The sequence below is a fragment of the Mytilus edulis genome, chromosome 1 (assembly GCF_963676685.1).
Source record: "Mytilus edulis chromosome 1, xbMytEdul2.2, whole genome shotgun sequence".
Lineage (NCBI taxonomy): Eukaryota > Metazoa > Mollusca > Bivalvia > Mytilida > Mytilidae > Mytilus > Mytilus edulis.
In genome coordinates, this window is record NC_092344.1 from 33,606,964 (window position 1) to 33,627,397 (window position 20,434).

Below are 20,434 nucleotides of genomic sequence, written 5' to 3' on the forward strand. Positions count from 1 at the left end.
AACACATCAACATCAGTATTAGTAGGTATAACTAAAATCTCACCGTTTTGTACAGAATTACGAGCATTGGGCTGCCCTGGGTGTACACATCCCTGATCAGGAACTTGTTGTTCAGCGGGCTGCTGAGGAAGTTTGAGGTTCAAATGAGTTGTGGTTGTAGAATTGGCTGTAATGGTACAAACGGCTGTTGTGGTTATAACTGATGTGGTTATAACTGATGTGGTGGCAATAACTGATGTGGTGGCATTAATGGCTGTTGTTGTGGCATTAATGGCTGTTGTGGTGGTATTAATGGCTGTTGTGGTGGTATTAACAGCTGTTGTGGAATGGCTATATTTTGTCTTACAATTTCAGCTCTCTTTGGGCGAAGCCTTCTGTTTACCGGTAGCTGTATTTGATTTTGCCTACGTACAGCACGGTTTGGCAGCACCCTCTCCCTTTTCCTCTCGGCATACTGGCTTAAACAAATAATTACAATGTTAGTCAATGCATTAGTAAAATAGTATATCATTTGCCAATGTTACATCCCTTAATCAAACAATTGAATCAATATTGAAATACAAATATTTCAATTTTTACCATTGACTAATTAGTATTAAGATACAATGGCAATAACCAAAGTAGAAAAAACCGCAAATGCTTGATTGTGGCTGTCTATGTCCAGTGGCAGATATTTCAAGTATATTCATAATGATAATATCATATTGATAACGAAAGTCATAAAAGAAAATAATTATTGTATCTACCGAATATCAATTGAAATGGCCTTCGTTAATGAGACATATTCCTATCCTATAATCGACTATAATACATGAAAACTATGAAACAATTAAATCGAAAAGTATATATATTTAAATAGTCAACTAACATCCTTGATGGCTCGCAAAAGTTTACAAAAAGAAATGATTCATTAGGTACGGAAAGTGATCTAAGAAAACTTGACCTCATTTTAAAGGCATTGTGAAGACATTTTCAAAACAGTTTCACTTTTATCAATACACATATAGCAAATGTTCAAAATGGTAATGTTTTACTACTCTGGAAAAACTGTTGCCTCTCTTTAAAAATTAATAAAATATATATCTATATTTTTTTTGTTTTTTTTGTTTTTTTTAATTTTAATCATTTGGGTTATAGCTTTTGTTTATTTTCTTCTTTTACATCTTGTTAGTCAATTTCGATCCTCCATATTAAGTTTTTTGGTCAAAATAGAAGCTTAAAGCATGAAAATGTCAACCACTCTCATGAAATTCTATCGTCCAAAGTCACTCACATAACATTACGATTTTTGTTTATTCCTTTTTTCAGAGCATCAGTTGGTATATTGAAAATGTAAAGTAAAACTTTATTAACATTTGAATGTAAAGAAACAAAATATGAAATATTACTCTTTATATACAAATGTATATGTTTGTGTGTGTGTATAAAAAAGATGTGGTATGATTGCCAATGAGACAACTCTCCACAAGCGTCCAAATGAGACAGAAATTAACAACTATAGGTCACCGTATAGCCTTCAACAATGAGCAAAGCCCATACCGCAAAGTCAGCTATAAAAGGCCCCGAAATGACAAATGTAAAACAATTCAAACGAGAAAACTAACGGCCTAATTTATGTACAAAAAATGAACGAAAAACAAATATTTAACACATCTACAAACGAAAACAACTGAATTACAGGCTCCTGACTTTGGACAGGCACATACGTACAGAATGTGGTGGGGTTAAACATGTTAGCAGGCGCCCCCCCCCCCCCCCTGACCTGTGACAGTACAACATAAGAACAACTATAAAAATCAGTTGTACCATGAGAGACAAGAAAAGTTTTGAAATATGTCATCTGTCTTTGTATTGTCATGATAGTTTTAGAATGTTCCCTTTTCATTAACATTTAATGAAATATTCTTATTCTTATATAGCATGTATAGTGAATGCTTATAAATAAAGATAAACAACAACCTTTTAACAATTATTCTACTGGACTAAAATACCTGTTGCACTGAAAAACAATGAAAATAATATAACATTATTCTTATTCCAGACATTTCAAACAAGTAATTATGTCAGATCACTGTATTAAAATACTTGTATGTATAAAAGTAAAGTAAATTCATATCTGTATATCAGTTACAATATTTATACAGTGAAATCTGTAAACCAATCTCATTCAGAATGCATTGAATGTGAATAGCATTCGTTGCCATACCTAGATTCATAGATTGTTTTCTTTATGTCCAGTGGCACCTATTTCATGCATATTTAGACTAAAAAGAATTTATATATACATTTATGTTGAAATTAATATGTGGCTTACTCACCGGTTACTTCGCGCTGCAAGATTTGGATTTGGATTAAGAATAAATAACATGGTAAATGTTCATTAGCGTATTAAGACAGTTAAACAATTAGATATAACAACTCGCACAATAAGTATAACCATCTACTCAATTTACAAATATAAATATAAAATAATATCCAAGAAAAGATTGACAAATTTACGCAATGATAGAATTTAAATTCAGATATAACACCAAAGAAAAAGTTCACGACTATTTAAAGCATTTAACAAAGTTAAAATTATTTAAGAAAGAAAAACCAGATTAACAGTTTAAATTGTTGAGCTATTATTTTTTATAAAATGTTGCTTAATTCTAAAACTAAAAAAGAATACTCATCTTTTCTTCTGTGTTTTAAATTCTATAGCTTTGGTCAAGCTCCGTGTAAGGTTTCAATTCAAATGACCAAACCACACGAGGTAAATTGCACGGACTAACATTTCGCGGGCTAAACCAATTAGCATATTAAAGTGACCAGTATAAAATGAATCGAACACACCGTCAATTTAAATCAATAATAGGCATACCAAGTTATATAATTACAATAACTGAATTTAATTATTATTGAATTAAATTCTATTATGATACTGTAAATTCAGAAATAATTGCAAGGTATTTATTTAAGTGAAAAATGCAACTGCATAAGTATCCCAATACAGAGAATTGGCTTTCTGATGTCTAATACATATTCCCATGAAGGTTTTCCTGAAATCAAAAAAAGTAATCGTAAATCATTGTTGATCATGTCAAAACGGCAATATTGTGTATTGCTTTTCTGCATATCTTTTAAGCTCTGCAAGTCTTTCTTGATTTTAATTTCCTGTTTTTGTACTGTGTGATTGACTTCATTTAAAAAGAATATATTGCAGTCTGATTGCATTTAACATAATAATTCCCTTCTACTGTAACACCAAAGAAAGATTAAAATTGACCCTTCATTGAATAAAGCTAAAACTCATGATTGTTAAATTTAGTTGTGAATTTTCAGATAATATGTAATATTGATTAATTATCAATGATTGATTTTGAAAAGAGGGAATTTTTAAGCTACAATCTCATCGAAAGGTTGATTAGAGGGAAGTGAGATGTAGCTGAAAATATTTTCCAGTTTGAGAGACCATAGACTATCTCTTTCTAATGACTCACCTCTGATAATATTTAATGGTTTTCAGAAAACACTAAAATTTTAGAATATATGTGCCCTGTAAATTAGAACAATTGCCTTTAATAATGTTTATGCTCTTACACTTATTGTTCTTTAATTGGTAGCTCTGAATTATTAGAATGCAGATTTAATGTGGACAAATTTTCACAGTTTTTCTTTTTAAATCCTTTTCCTTACTCGTGACAAATGAAATTTAATGTTTATTACAATCTATCTTATCTTATAGTTTCAGCTTTTTATGCAGAACATTTTAATAAAAAGATATCATTAGATGGTTATATATGGACTAAATCTAAGTTCCTGGGATTATCTATTGGTGTACATATGATAGGACAGGGTGTGATATCTGTAATTGATCATGATGAAGAATATACGATTACATTCCCTAATGGTTATGGAAGGCAAGTGCATCCTAATTATATGATGTCATTTTTGTTACTATTGTTAAAAAAAAAATCTGACTGCCATACAGGTGTCCATTTAAAGTGTTATTTCCATCTATCCAACAGGTTGAACCCACTTGTGAAGAATACTAAAACAAGGTTTCTGTCTATTAAATAATGTATGTCTAGTATCTATTTTGTGATATGTGATAAAACTTCATAACCTAAATGATACAGTTCACATTGCCTCAGATTTGGTAGATATATATTAGTTATTTCACATACCATGGATGTCAATTATCTCAAAAGTATATGAATTATCAACCTTAATTTTAAACTTTAAAAAAGATATACAGCTTAAAAGATACAGAGAAATGTATTTTTTCCCCATCCAAACTATTAAAATTTTACATATATAACAATGTATAAAAAACGAAGACAAGCTAAAAACAACTGGTAGTTTTCTGCTTATGAAATAAACAAGTCAATGACTAAGAGAGATTAAAAGCACCATGCAAATCATTACTCAAGATTTTTATTAGTGTAGCCTTTTTGTCGAAAAAATACTTTTCACATATTGTGAGATATATGTTTTATTTAAGGAATGACTGTAATATTTTTTCTGTCTATGAAGAAATAACATAAAAAATTTGGTGCACACTGAATAACGTGCATAGCAGGTTATTTAACAGTGTGCACCACATTTTTTATGTTATTTCGAATAGACAGAAAAAATATTACAGTCATTTCTTATAATTTAATTCTAAATTCCAGTTTAAACCGTAGAAAACCATGAAAAAATGTTGATGACTTCACGGTCACATGACTAAATTATGTCTATGGGCTCATAACAAAATAACGTCAGCCAGTCAGAAGACGCGTTACATCCAAAATTAAATTATTCAAGTATATTCAAGGAACTTTTATACCGTAAATATGCAGCTTTTAATGAACATCATTGTATACACTTTGAGTTCTTTACTAATTGTTATAACAGTAGATAGTGTTATTTTAATTTACTTAATTTATTTAGGTCAATATTAACAGTACCATGGATAGAGTTGGGTGGTAAATGTACGTTAGGTTGTGCTAAAACAGGATATAATGCTACAGTAGAATTTCACACAAAGGTAAATATTATTGTATCATTCAAAAATAAAAACTATGTAGAATATTATGCTTTACGTCTAATAAACAACTATATAGAAAAAAGATCTGTAGTGTTTGCCAATTAGACAACCATTCACCTATATAATGTAGATGTAACATTGTTTAGGCTACTGCAGGTCACCATCCTGCTTTTAACAATAGCAAACCCAGCTTACAATAATGAAACAGAATTCAAACAAGTAAATTAACAGTCTTATTTCTGATAAAACAACAAAGAACAGGCTATTATTTGAACTTGGAATTATTTTTAATTATGGAATTTGGATAATTTCTGGTATTCGATTTTTTTAAGAAATTCTATGTTTATTTTGTACTTTTATGTTCTGTGCTGCGCACAACACAATCTATTACAAAGAAGATAGTACATTTTCATTAGAATGTACTGTGCCGCGCACAACACTATCTATACAAAATACATTGTATTGAAATTGTTATGAACCACTCAAAACAAAATAAACATGGAATTTATTAAAAATTTCAAGCACAAGAAATTATGCAAATTCCATAATTAAAAATAATTCCAAGTTCAAATAATAGACTGTTAAATGAAAAACAAATATTATATATCAGACCGAAACCAACATTTTCGATTCGTACAAACTTTCCTTGAAAACAAATAAGCACTGTTTAAGTCAACATTCTGTTTGAACTGTGGCTGTTTAAGTTGAACTGTGACTGTTTAAGTTGAGTTTTTGAGTCCAAATAACCCCCCTTGGAAATTCCTGCCTACGGGCCTGGGACTACCTAACCACATGCTCATATGCCTGTCGGAAACCTCATCAGTAAATATTTCTTGTTATATTTGTTTGTTAAATGCATATAAGATGAACATTAAGAATAGCAAGGTCATATGTTCAGGTCACTTTACAGATTAATGGAGAAGCAGCAGAACAAATAGTAAGGCATTGTGAGAATATGCTATATGGACCATAATTTGCTATTGGGCTCCGTTTCCTATAACTATAGAAAAGTGATAAAATTTGAATTACTGTAAGAAAAGTTGTAACTACATCTAAAGATGCCATTATTTTTATTAACATACAAGTGTATGCTACTCTTCCCTAGAAAAAAAATTGAAATATACGAATTTCAAAGATTCTACAACCGTATTTTTGTGTCGTTTCTCGCGTTACTTTTTGCTTCCGAAGAGCATAACGCTGACTGATTTATAGATAATCGTCACCGGCAAATTCGTAACTTTTGCTTTCAAATAACAAAGAACATCGACCAATAAGAATAGTGAGAAGAAAATGCCGAGAACTATAAGTATTTATGTAGCAGATGTAAGAACAGTGGCGTGATTTTTGTGTCCTATTTCGTAACGCAAATTTTAGATGATGTAATCTGCTTTGTTGTAATAGAATTCTTAAAAACAATATGCAAATATGAACTCTCGCGAGATGTTCAAACAGGTAAATCAGAGATGATTTACATTCTTGTTTTGATCTTCGTAATAATTAAGTAAGAAAATGACGTTATCGTTATGCGTTACATTTCACACGAAACAGAAGTCCAGTTATTTATTAAAATTGTTTTTGTCCTTAAGTTCTAATCATTTCCGGTCATACGTGAAACATGTGACTAACATGTGATCACGCCCTTACAGCCGGACATACGATATACTAGTTCTAAACATTGTTTTTGTTTCCAACGGGATGTTAGCAAACATAATCTGTAGACTTGTTTCGACTTGTTTAAAAAAGGAAAATACAATTTTCAAAGAGATTGCGCCGGGGGTCTATTATTATTCCTATGTGCATAATGTTACATACGATCTTGTGTGAAAATAAATGCCCAATGACTTGACAAAATCGATTTCAAATTTGACCGACGTTTAAACACACTACGTTTCCCAATAACGATGTAAAGGGTCCTTGGAAAATTCAATCGAAAATTACGTCTCTTATCATGGTGCCGATGTTCGTTGGATTGATTTTGCTTCAGCAGTAAATATTACTGGATATTTTAGGTGAATAAAGATAATTAAATGAAAAATGCATGTTAATATACCGTTACACTAGGAATGTACAAAGTATGTAACTTTGTCACAATTTTTAATTATTTTTTTTTATTCATGTTCTGCAAACACTTTTCAGAAACGCAATAAACTTGTCAAAGGAAAAGTAAACTTTTACCAGGCATGACTTGAAAGGAAGTACTTTATTGATTTTAGCCCACTAAAGTAGGTTAAAATGTGGAAACCATGTAGATGGTGTACAGGTCACAAATATCACATGGTGCCTATTTTAAAGATTTTAATTCCAAGTTAAAAGTTTTTTTCATTACTGGATTTAAAGAATTTTACATTGCCAATGATTTGGAATAAATTTTATATAACTGGAATTTCAAAACCAAATATAAATATATTTTTTTGGCCAAAACATCAAGATACAACGATTATGGTATCCTGTATCAATGAAGAAAATATGGAAAATTCTGAATAAATTGTACTAATTGTTTTCAAAACAAGCACATATTTAGGAGTTTTATAATACTGTTACATTTAAGATGGATTTTAAGAAAAAGTATACTGTTCAGATTATTTTAAGCAGATTTTGCAATAAAATAAAACTAAAAAAATGCTTTCGGTTTCTTATGGTTTCCTGTCACGTTTAAAAAAAACTTTAATATAACATTGAAAATAGATTTTAAATATTAACATGAAGCAAGTAACACTAGAAATGGTGTTTATTTATGCCTTTTGAATTATATTGTGCAAAATAAAGAAAATAAAGATTGGTTTCCTGTTTGGTTTCCTGTAACGTAAACGGTGAATCAAAATGTATTAATTTTTTCTCGAAAAACTCAATTGTTCCATTTATTCCATACTATTCTAACACCAACACAACCCACAAAATAAAAGTTAAAATTTTAGAACTTATAAAAAAGGATACAAAAAGAAACCAAAGGCCGAATACCAAATTATGGTCCATATACTCTCAAATCATACTTTCTTGTTTATTTGAACAGTTGATATGTAATGATTTTTTGTTATTTAATGTTGACTTATTCATAGTTATATTTTGTCTGAGCTTTGATTACTATAAATTTTCACTTCTTTGTACTATGAACATAAAAATTATTTACTTTGTAAAAATATTTCCTTTCTCCATTTGAACTTTACATGTAAACCTAAAAACAAAATTATTTTCATTTACCTGTGTATTATATCATTGTAAATTGCAGATTTTTGTGTCCAGCTTATTTTTTGTTTTTCTGAAATTGTTTCACATTTCACAGTGGTTTTATACTGTAACTTCAAGTATTCATCCCTTGTTTTATTGATTTTGAATTTACATTGTATCATAGATCAAATTTATTCGTTCAATGTATGTTCCATTGTGTTAATATGTCTGTCATTTCAATTGATATTTTATAGTGTGTCTTTCTATGTTGTGATGTTACACTAATAGTGTTTTCCATTCGGCATTTAAGCCGGGTGTGCCGACCACCTTCTTTTGAAAGCCGACCACCTTTCGATTTTAGGAGGTGGCCGGCTTTTTTTTCAAAATCCGGATTTTTTTCGGTTCCGTACCGTTAAAATTTGAATACTAATCCCGCCTTGTTTTCATTGACAAAGATGGCGTCCAATTGTCAAATTTCAATGTTTTCATTAATCAATCGGGGGAAAAGAAAGGCCGATGACGATGATGATAAAGAAAATACTAGACCAAATAAGTTAAATAAAATTGATAGTAATGTTGAAGTTGTGGAAATTGAACAAAAATCAACCAAACAACGAAAAAGACACGCAAGTGAAGACAAATATGAGCAAGACTTCAAATGACTTATAGTCACAGAGGACGGATACTACTGTTCTGTGTGCCAAAAATACGGCACAAAAGCAAGAAACAGGACAGAAACCTGGATCGAAAGGCCTTAAATTCATGCTGATGCATAAAATTGTAAAAGAAGAGATAAAAGAGATAAATTTTTGAAAAAATAAAATCAAAGAATATTTGACTACTTCTATTTATGTTTGTTCAACTCCATTAAATGTGAACATTATACTAATCTTTATTTCTGTGACCCCCACGTGTACCCACAGTAAATTAAAAAAGGTTGGACATTTAAAAAAAAACCACCCGGTTGCAAGTTATTTTTTTAAAACACCCACCTTACCTTAGTGAAAAAAGGAAAACACTGACTATTGTTTCAGATAAGGGTGAAGGTTTGGTACCAATAAAACGTTTAAACCCGCTGCAATTGTTTGCACCTGTCCTAAGTCAGGAATCTGATGTTCAATTGTTTGTTGAATCTTGAATTAATTTTAATTTGAAACTTTTATCATCTATTGTTGGTTCATTATTTTTCATTAAATACCAATTTTCATTAATTTTGGAGTAATGATAAACCAAAAATGTTAATGTTAAAAGAAGTACAAATTTTCTATATGCTTTAATGCAGACTTTTGTATAACCATGAAATCAAATATCCCCAAAAATACAATTTTTTTTTCATTCAATGAAATGTGAACCCATAATTCAGCAGTATCTAGACACCTGTCCTAAGTCAGGAACCTGATGTTCAGTGGTTGTTGTTTGTTGATGTAGTTCATAAGTATTTTTATACGCCCGTTTACAGGACGTATTATGGTAAACAGTTGTCTGTCTGTCCATCCATTGTCAACATGTTGGACATTAAAAGTGTTTTATTCTAGTTTTCAGACAATAACTCAAAAATGCTTTCAGCAATTCTCATGAAACTTTGATGAATTGTTTATATCTACTGATGTAAGCTCCATTTTGATTTTCATAAATTTCAAATATGACATTGAGAAGTAATTGAACTTTATTTATTGAAAATGTGACAAGCGTATCATATGCTCGTGGCGCAGCTGTTTATTTTTATATAGATTAGACAGTTGGTTTTTCTGTTTGAAATGTTTTAAATAAAACTAGTCATTTTTGGGACCCTTTATAGCTTGCTAAGTGATTGGTGTGAGCCAAGGCTCTTTGTTTAAAGCCATACTTTAACCTATAATGGTTTACTTTTACTAATTGTGACTTGGATGGAGAGATGTCTCATTGGAACTCATACAACATCTTCTTATATCTATTGTTATACTTCTGCCACTAAATACCTTCTATCAACATTTTTTAGTTCTAAGAGTTATTCAAATTGTATATTATATATTTTTAGCCATTTTATGGAGGAAAAAAGCACAAAGTTACAGCTGAGATCTTTGAGCCTAATGAAAAGAAGCCCATTGTCAGTATAGATGGTGAATGGAATGGTATTATGTATGCTAAATATAGCACTGGTGTAAGTAACAAACTTTTTATATGACTGCAAAAATTGTTTTGGGTTCGCATAATGCTATGATGTTGTCGTCTACATCTTAGTCCGTGTCATCGTCCTTCCAAAGACACATTTGATTTCTATACAATAACTTTAGTTTAAGTGAATGGATCTCTACGAAATTAAATTTTGAAAGAAGGTTCAGTACCACAAAAGGAAGTTTGGATTGGTTTTGGGGGTTATGGTACCAACAGTTAAGAAATTAGGGGCCAAAAACAAGAATTTTTGTAGTTTCTGGACAATTACTTATGTGTAAGTGTATGGATCTCTCTGACATTGTACCACAAAGTTCCATTTCACAAAGAGGAGGCTGGGATTGAGTTTGGGGTAATTGCCACAAACATGCAGGAATTTAGGGTAAAAAAAGGGGCCAAAAACAAGCATTTTCTAGTTTCCAGACAATAACTTGAAGTGGTGAAGGGGTTCATATTTTATTTATTTTTTTTAATTTTCAAATCTTCATTTGCACAGTATTGCACTATAGATTTTAAAGATCTTTGACCTTATTTACTTTATGTCAGAAACATTATGTCAAAATTTTTATCACAATCCAAATTCAGACAGTACCAAGCTTGAATATTGTGTCCAAACTTGCCCCAACAGTTCAGTGTTTGAGTTCTGCAGTTGTATCAGGTTGTGCTCAGGGAAGCATTTTATTCTGCTTTTTTTTCTATTGAAACAGAGAAATTTGTACAAATAAACTAAAACATTCTTGAAAACTTTTAACTTTTAAATTTGTACTGTAGGTCATTACGGTATTTGTTCAATATCATGTGTTGATATTAGTTGAGAAAATTTGACAGCTTAAATTAAAATACATCATAAAAGTTCAAAATAATATCTGCATATATATGAATAGCAGTCAAACTTTTTGTGTGTTATCACCATGCCATATTAATTTATTGTTTCAGATGAATGAAGTATTTGTAGATACAAAAAAAATGCCAATAATGAAGAAGTTAGTTAAACCAACTGACCAACAGACAGAATTTGAGTCTAGAAGGTAAACAAAATTAAAGACTTTCATAGGTTATCAATTCACAAACATTTAAAGATTTAAGCATATTTCGTTTGTGAACAATACTTATTTAAAAACCATTCAATTCTTAAACAACTTTGATTTGGAACTTGTTTTGAGTAAAGTTTATCAATGATAGTGAAAAGAAGTGGCATACAACCTGAAAAATAAATAACATATTATTAGTTATACATTTATTAATTTATTTATATCCTAGATTGTGGAAGGAAGTCACCTACAATCTGAAAAATAAATTTATAGAAGAAGCAACAAATCATAAACAAAGACTGGAGCAGAGACAGAGGAATGAAGCAAAAGAGAGAAAAGAGAAAGGATTGAAAGTTGAAACAAAGGTATGGTTACTACATATTCAATACTTACAGCATAAAATAAAGAAATGTGGGGTATACATGAATGAAACATTTTTTTTTTAAACCTTGCCGTCATAAAAATTTCAAGATGAATTACTGTTCTAGACATAGAAATCGACCTATCAAAATACTGGATTTGGTCCTATGAACACAAATTTTGGACAAAGTTTTATGACCGAGGCACCTGAGATCAAACCAGAGTCCTCAGTTGACAAAAATACTGTTAATACATAGAGAGATAACAAACCACAGATGAGGTACTTCACAGATCATGTATTTATTTGAACCTTCACTCTTTTATTGCTTTTGCTGGCACAAATACTTATAGAATAACTAATGGAAGAATTCAAAAAGAGAAAAATATTCAACGAGTGACCGAACAACACATTAATTCACGAATGCGCGTAGGGCATGAGTTAATTATCAGTGTTGTTCGGTCACGAGTTAAATATTTTTCGATATTTGAATTCTTTAATTAGTTATTCTTTTTATTACATTGGCAAATGGCTTTTTCAAAAGAAATTAATATAAAACATGTAAGGAACTTTATCCCCGGCTTAGTATATATCTAGGATTTTGATCGGTTAACGCACGTCGTTACAAAACCCATAGCCCCTGGGTGTTGCTAACCCATATCCCCGGACGTTGCTAACCATTATCCCGGGGAACTTCACACAAGTTTTCCTTAGTTCCATGATTGCTCCTTGTGAAATATTGAATTCTGTAGATTATCCATGATGTTTGTAATTACATATTTAATTCATAAACGATTTTGTCCTATTATGACGATCATTTACAGTCATTTCATTAAATGCATCACTTGACTGCCACATTTTCAAGGAATGGGACTACTGCCCTAGCTATGCAAATGACCCACGTTGACGTCAAACCATCTATGACGTAACTCTCACAACATTGAGCGCCAAATTTGACTCAATCCAGTTTCTCCGTCTCCGTATTAAAAACGTCTTATATTTGACTACCTGTAGGGTTCTACCAAAGGTAATACCCTACACCCCGTAAAAAAATATGTAAAATTTCCAAATTTCAATAAAACTTTTTTAGATAATGAAAAAAACGTTGTTTTCATGGTACACTTTGTACCCGAATTTCCATAAAACTCGCCCGATTCGGACTACGACCGGGGATAAATTCGTTATCTATGTTCATATCCGTAGATATGGATATTTTAACACCCTTCAGTACCCTGTACACCCTTCGGCTACGCCTCATGGTGTACTGGGGTACTTAAGGGTGTTAAAATATCCATATCTACGGATATGAACGTAGATAACTTATAATATCTTTTTTTCAACGCATTCACAATTTGTTTTGGTCTGACGTTATCGACGTCTTGACAACGCCTATTGTTGTATGACGTCAGAGAGTGAAATAACCACGTTTATTTCACATGTGAAAGGACAAGGTACACTAAGGGCCGTATTTGGCCCCCTATTTTGTCAAAAAATCATTTTCATCTTATAAATGAACTGAGCATCATAAAATATCTTAATATATTTGTTCTTCAATACCACATGCCCAATTTGTCTTCTAGTATGGCAGAAACCTGATTTTGGGTTGGCTAAAGTGTGTTGATAACGTCAAAAGATAGAAAAATGTCCATTTGTGGACTGCAATCCTTCGTTTTTAAAGGCCTCCGCCAACGTGAGCCACAGTAATAATTAGTGATGAAGATGGCATACAAACAGGGTATTCAAAATATGAAAAGAAATTATTGGCTCACGTTGGCGGAGGTGCTCAAAAATTAAAAAAATACCTCGTAAAAAAACAACAATTTGTGTCAAAATAGTAGTATCGGAATGAAATCGGAGAAAGAACTGAAAATATCCGCATTCGGCTGTTACGGCAAGACACCCTCAACTAAAGCAAGAATACTTCGATAGGTGCTCAAGGTTTTCAGTTGTAGGATTTGCAATCATTCAGTTTCAAATTGTATTTTTTTTATCTTTATATCAAGGTGGAGTGTGTTTTATCGATTTAAATCAACACCTTACATAGTGAAAACATATGCACTCGGCACACACGATAAACAGGAGTTTTGCAAGTGTCCCCCTCATAAAATAAAGCGAAAAAAGTTTGAATATTTTTTTTTCCTTTTTTGGGTTCTTTGGAATAATGTGTAAATTCGGGACAAGATACCTTGGGTCGAGTCTGCATTTTTCATACGACTTTGCAAAAGACCACTGCCGAAAGGAACAAGTTAATTCTGTTTAATATTAACGGGAATCTTTTTTGTTTTGAGTACACATCGTCTCATATAAAGGAAACAAATTGAGAGTTGTCCCGGGGAGATAGTTAGCCCTAGTGCCAGATTTTTTTTCTTCATTTCTATCATGACTTTACAGTATGCCTATAAATACATGCATTTAACACAAGTGAGACATTGTGGCAACGTAGTGTAGTGGTATCGCGTCGGCTTTTGAATGCCGCGATTTACGTTCGAATCTCACAAAGTGTATATTTTTGTCCAATACGTTTTTCTACTAATAATATTAAAAAATATATTCAACGAGATAGACTGGCTGGAGTATTTGTTTTGATTATAATAGCTATCAATTTAGTTGGTTGTCAATACACATTCTTCAGTATTTTTCATTGGGATGTTTAGGGACATTCTTCACGGTTCTAGTCTCACTTACAGTGTTTCTATATATGCCGCTAATTTCCGCTGTTTCTGGCGAATATAGTCCCTAGTGTTGACAGTGGATTGCTTGCCATTAATTTTTATACCCCTTCCAAATTAATTTCTCCATGTTTAATACCTCAAATTGCAAGTAAAAGGGGGGGGGGGGGGGAATTACACTGTAAAAACATTGGGTCCAGAATTTTAAAGGAAAGTAGTGATTTTGTCCAGCTGAAAAAGGTTGAAAATTAGCACTTCGGAAGCTGTCAAAAGATTTCAAGATGCCCTAAACATAAAATTGTCCATATGAGTTAGAGCCGATGCAGTTTTCTATAATTTTGATATAATTTGTCCCAAAAGTAGTACAACACACTGTAAAAGATTCTTTGAGAAAGCACAGGTGGGATTTTTTTCTTTTCATTTATGTTCTAAAAGAAATGCACTACGAAATAATTGTGGTCTCGGACCTTCTGGGTGGTTTAGTTTCAACAAAAAAAATCTGTAGAGGCTTTTTGGAAAAATAATATTTAAGGAAGTACCTATCTATATACATCATGTAGTTTTAAACGCACATGCATTTTTAAGGGTGTAACTTTTGTCAATTGATAGCAGATAGATGTCCTTAGAAAATGACTTGTATTTTAAAAGTTGAAATGAATAATAATCATGACATGATAAAAAGGTATAAAAAAATCTTGGCCAATCTGATCATTATGATATGTAACGTTTGCTATAATATATATATTTCTCGTAGACTCTTTTTCATTGGCATCCTGAAAATGTAAACCATGGGCGCAACATAATGCAATACATGGACTGTCTTGTGTCTGTTCTCAGTAAATGGTATAGTAATTTTGTTGTATATCATTAAAGACTTAATGATTTTTTGTATTCAAAGATCAGATCACTTTTTAAGCGATTTGGAAAATGTTTGCGTTCGTATAATATTATCATATGTTGTTGTTTGGTGTTTGTTGTTTATTTCTTGACCAAATTCAATGGGATTTAATTACGGGGGTTCTTTAAAATGCGGCATCTAACTGTTTTTATGTTTTTGGATTCAAGGCCCCGTGTTTAAATTGGTCTAAACGTGAGGTCTAAAGGTCCAAAATTAAACTTTGTTTAATTTCATCAAACATTAACATGTATGCCAAATATATCCGTGAATATATTTTTGTTTATTTTGGGCCCGCCTTCATATCGGTCCAAAATTATATTTTTTTGGTTTTACCAAAATAAAATTCTTGCAGTTCTTTTGACAAATGTTTGATGAGCTGAATCTGTATGTGTATTAAGATATTTGATTTTGGAACTGGTTTTCAAATTGGTACAAAACAGGGTTCAAATTAAATTCTTCAACAAAAAAGTGAATACATGGGATACTTGATATGTATGTTACCGTTTATATAGATTTTAGATTTTATGCCATATTTTCAAATTATTCTACATTGAGGTCTGAAATTTAACTTTCTTTGATATAATAAAATATGAATTAGTGGGGTTCTTCGATTTGCTGAATCTAATAACAACAAAAAAATGATGTTATGTATCGTTATGAACATTCATAGAATAAAAGTTATGTATCTGCTTACCCTTCAGGAGCACCTGAGATCACCCCCAGTTTTTGGTGGGGTTCGTGTTGCTTATTCTTTAGTTGTATATGTTGTGTCATGTGTACTATTGCTTGTCTGTTTCATTTTTTGTCTTTTTCATTTCCAGCCATGTCGTTGTCAGTTTTTTTTTCAATTTATGATTTTGACAGCAGTGATATTCCTAGTATTTAGGGGAAGGAGCCCAGGGCCCATGCAATTGAGAATAAAGTTCGTGAAATGTTGGATTGTGGGGAAATATATTAGTTTATTTATACCGATGGCACACAGCACCAACCGTTTGCAACTTTGAAGTAGGGTTTGGGGACTAGGTCCTCAAGAAAATTTGGAAAATTATGTGCAAAATTCTGCATTCTGAGAAGGAATAAGTTATAATTGCATAAATTGTGAACAAAATTCAAGAGATTTGTAAACAAAATACCACAGTACGACACCAACAAAATCTTGCAACGATGTCTATATACAATGATATACAACTGTTAATTTTAGAGCTGAAAATTAAGAAAAAAGAGCATATTTCTCTTTGGGATAGGGGCCCATAATAGGACCCAAATATGAGGGTTGAAAAATCCCTAGACTGTCTCTCTGGTATCTTTCGTCCCTTTTTTATGAAGTCTGATTTTAACGTAATTACTATAGGGCAAAGATTAATCATTATGTTTATGATGTCATGAGTAGGTCTGCATGAAGGTCGATATAATTTCAATTTTAGATAAACACTTTTTTCGTATGTCATGTTTATTTATTTATTTTTTTGCTAATCTTATTTTTTTTTTTTGGGGGGGGGGGGGGGAGGGGGTTGTTTGTTGAAAGTGAACACCAAGCTGTCATCCATAGTCGGACAGAGGTTAACCTATAAAAGCTCATTTACTTAGACGACAAATTACTATTAGAAAAATACAACATCAACGTAAATCATAAATGAAAAAGGTCATTGCTATGCAGTTATTACGGTTGCTAGGTAGTTTCCTAGCGAAAAAAAACAAGCCAAACAAATTGTAAGATTTGTACAATTGTCCTAAAAGTACCTAGCAATAGAAACATAGCTTTGGTTAACATATTATTGTTTACATAAGCCATGAACATATACCAAAGTCTACTGTTGCTTAATAAACATTACTGTTGCTAAGGGCAATACTGGTGGTTAAGGTGTTGATAAATACTCGTTCAATTAATATAGATAAACAAAACATTACTGCTTTAGATTTCCTTATATGTATTTTACAATTATACATTTTTATTCATATGGAAAATACGTTTTTTTGTTTGATAAGGTTTAAAATAGCATATTATTGGCAGGTTTCAAATCTGTTGCTAGGCAACCAAAAAATGAGAATCACCCAAAAAAATGCCATTTTTTAAAGCTTCTATACCTAGTCTATTGAAATTATAAAATTTAATGTCTTTCATGAGGGGTCCAAAATTGGCCCTTATTGTACCTTGTCCTTATCAGTTTTTATTTAAGTGGGAACTCAATGTAATTCATTGCAACCAATGTAATAATATACAATTATGGCCCGTTGAAAAGGTGAATATCCAAAATTGTCAACACAAGAAGGTTATTTCAATGAGGGCTCAGCCCGAAGTGAAATAACTTTTAAGGGTTGACAATTTTGGATATTCATCGATTTTAAGGGGCCACAATTGTTTTATTATACCGAACTAACAGTGGAAGGGCATATCAAACACTTACTATAGTGCCTATATTTCTAACATATAACACACAGACTGACGTTTGAAAATACATTTGTGTTCGAATTTCTCGAATTTACAACAAAAGTAGAATCTTTTTGTAAAATATTGATGGTCCTGACAAGGACCGTTTATAAGAGATATTATCGGCTACTGGTACTCTCAGCTCTATTCATGCCCAATGCCTTATTTCCTTGTCTCTCGATGGGCTTCCAGTGTAAAGTGAACGCTGCCATTTTGTTTATTTACGTCTGTCACGTCATTTTCATGGGAGGTAACTCAAGTACAAATCAACAAACTCAAAAGGTTATTCACCGGTGAATAATAGGGTTATTCACCACTGGTGTAAATTTTTAGGGTTATTCGTCCTTCCTTGCAATTGAATGAAAATTAATTGAATTATTCCATGTCACGTGATAAGGTTTCACCCAATAGAATTGTTTGAAATGTATGTAAGGTATAATAATTACATTTGTTGCATTGTAAAAAAGTGAATACAAGTTACATTTCTTTTAAAATGATAGTACATTTGTAACATGAAAATTAATAATACTGAATATAAAACGGGTGCTTTTCAATTGTAAAAAGGACTCTTTCTGTATAAAACTTGTTGAGGCACAATGTAAGATCATTTGATTTTAAAGCCAATAAAAGTATATTTGAATATTTACTTTTAGTGTTTCCATGAGGAGGGAGAACATTGGGTGTATGACAGACCTTTATTAAAACGAGTAAGGAATTCACCAAGTTCTACATTGTGACAGATCTGATGTTATTGATGGGTTAAATAACACTTAAACTATACAGGATACAACAGTTGCTAAAATAAAAAAAACTTGGTGCAATTTCGATATTTTTTAGTATAAAATTAGCCTATTTTTATGAAAGATTTCTTCGTTTCTTTTAATATTTTGAAGAATAGCAATTGTTTGCTTATTGAAATTATTGCAATAACTTTATAGAAATACATATTATAGTTTTGCTTAGAACAGTATTAAGAAAGTTAATAGAGCACTCGTTCCTCATTTTATCATATATTTTTAATTGAAAGTTATTTAAATGAATGTATACTTCAGCTAATATAGAGCTTGATACATATTTAGCTAATTTCCTTTATGACTTTAAAAAATTATTAAAGATTGCTTTATTTTACATTAGCACAAATAGACTATATCATGAATTTATAAAAGAGCGTATTAAGTAAATGATGTCATATTCATAACTTTTTTGTTATATGAGTTTTAATGTGTTAGCCAAAGGTGGATATTAATGTATTTCTCATCGCATTGTATGTGTATATGAAAGTGATAACTTTAAATCTGTTATCATACATTTAACTACCTGCTCAAAGTATTTGCATTGTTACATTCCGTCTTAGATTACATTTTGGTTTCTAATCAGGGATCATGTATGGAAAATATTAGTTTTAACATTCAGGAATTTACTAATGGCATTACATTAAAATTGTTTATTTGAAATATGACGCTTCACAACATCATGAATGCAAGTCAATTAATTTATATACAGTTTCTGATAAAAATTATTACTCCACAACTAATAACTGATATTTTACACTGGATTATATTTAACTTTAACATGTAGAATTTTTGTTTATAATCTATAAAAACTTTCGACTTTGACTTTAAATGATCAATTATATAAAAAAAAAAAACTGTATTTATAGATCTTTAAATTTTAACACTCTGAATAATGTCTTTCCTGTCTATGTGTGTTCTATTATTTTTAAGAATTTTTAATTATATTTGAATATTGATATCAAAATATGCTATGAAAATGTTCTCAGTTACAGCTAGTTACCTTTTTTTTCAAACTAATTTGTACTAAAAAATCAAAGCATGAAGTCTAAGTCTCAATATTAATATTTAAAATATGCATCCCTTTTTATCCTGAAAAAAGTACTTTCATTTTATTAAAATTAACATTGGTGTAAATTGAACAAAAATAAGGTATATTTACAAAATAATTATTTCAAGGAAAAAAAGGAAATTGTTAGAATTCTGGAGAGAAAAAAAAAATTAATTTGCCCGAGAAAACAGATGGTGATCTAATCTGCCTATAATTGTCTCTTGTGAAGAGTTGTCTCCTTGGAAATCATGCCACATCTTCTTTTATATGTAATTATTTAGATGACAACAAGATATTTATACTCAAAACTCACTGTATTGGGCATTTCATAGATTTACTCATATTTCAAAGCTTTTTAATTATTTTATAATATCATATACCAAATGTGATTAAAAATATTATCATGTTATTTTAAATTTGAAGTGGAGCAGAATTCCTGTTTGCATTAAGAAATTGCATTGAGAAAAAACTGTTGAAATGTCTCTGAATATGTCATATCATGTAAATTTATTATTGGTTGCCAGATAGGCACAACATGTAAAGAATATTGATTTGAAGTATATCTTCCAAACTGTGATATAAGTAATAAAACCTATAATGCCATTACTAGTTTTGTTTGAAAATGCCATTGAATGATTAAACATTACCCGTTCTAGTTCAAATTTGAACGTCTGATTTATCATTCTCATTATACTCCTGCTTTAAAAAATTGGGAGTTTTCTGTTTTACTTCTGTCTGTCCATCTGTCAGTCTGTCAAGCCCATCTGTCCATCTGTTTGTCTGTCTCATGAATATTTTTGTTGCATCTTTCGCAGGAACTACATTAGAAGGATTTCTGAAATTTGGTTTAATGGTTTATGAATCAGCTTCACCATGTG

At 31.0% G+C, this 20,434-nt stretch overlaps 1 protein-coding gene across 4 annotated transcripts in view; it reads left to right on the forward strand.

The window, feature by feature from the left end:
• LOC139481369 (oxysterol-binding protein-related protein 9-like) overlaps positions 1–20,159 on the forward strand; it is a 42,487-nt gene extending 22,328 nt beyond the window's left edge. For 2 of the 4 annotated variants that reach the window (XM_071264672.1, XM_071264689.1), the window contains 7 exons: positions 3,728–3,902; positions 4,918–5,014; positions 5,925–5,951; positions 10,197–10,319; positions 11,267–11,358; positions 11,591–11,726; positions 18,368–20,159. In XM_071264672.1, the coding sequence (XP_071120773.1) occupies positions 3,728–3,902; positions 4,918–5,014; positions 5,925–5,951; positions 10,197–10,319; positions 11,267–11,358; positions 11,591–11,726; positions 18,368–18,451 (734 nt within the window). In that variant the 3' untranslated portion in view covers positions 18,452–20,159. The remainder of the gene's footprint in view (positions 1–3,727; positions 3,903–4,917; positions 5,015–5,924; positions 5,952–10,196; positions 10,320–11,266; positions 11,359–11,590; positions 11,727–18,367) is intronic. The other 2 variants (XM_071264679.1, XM_071264697.1) reach the window with 1 other exon arrangement.
• Positions 20,160–20,434: the final 275 nt, after the last annotated feature.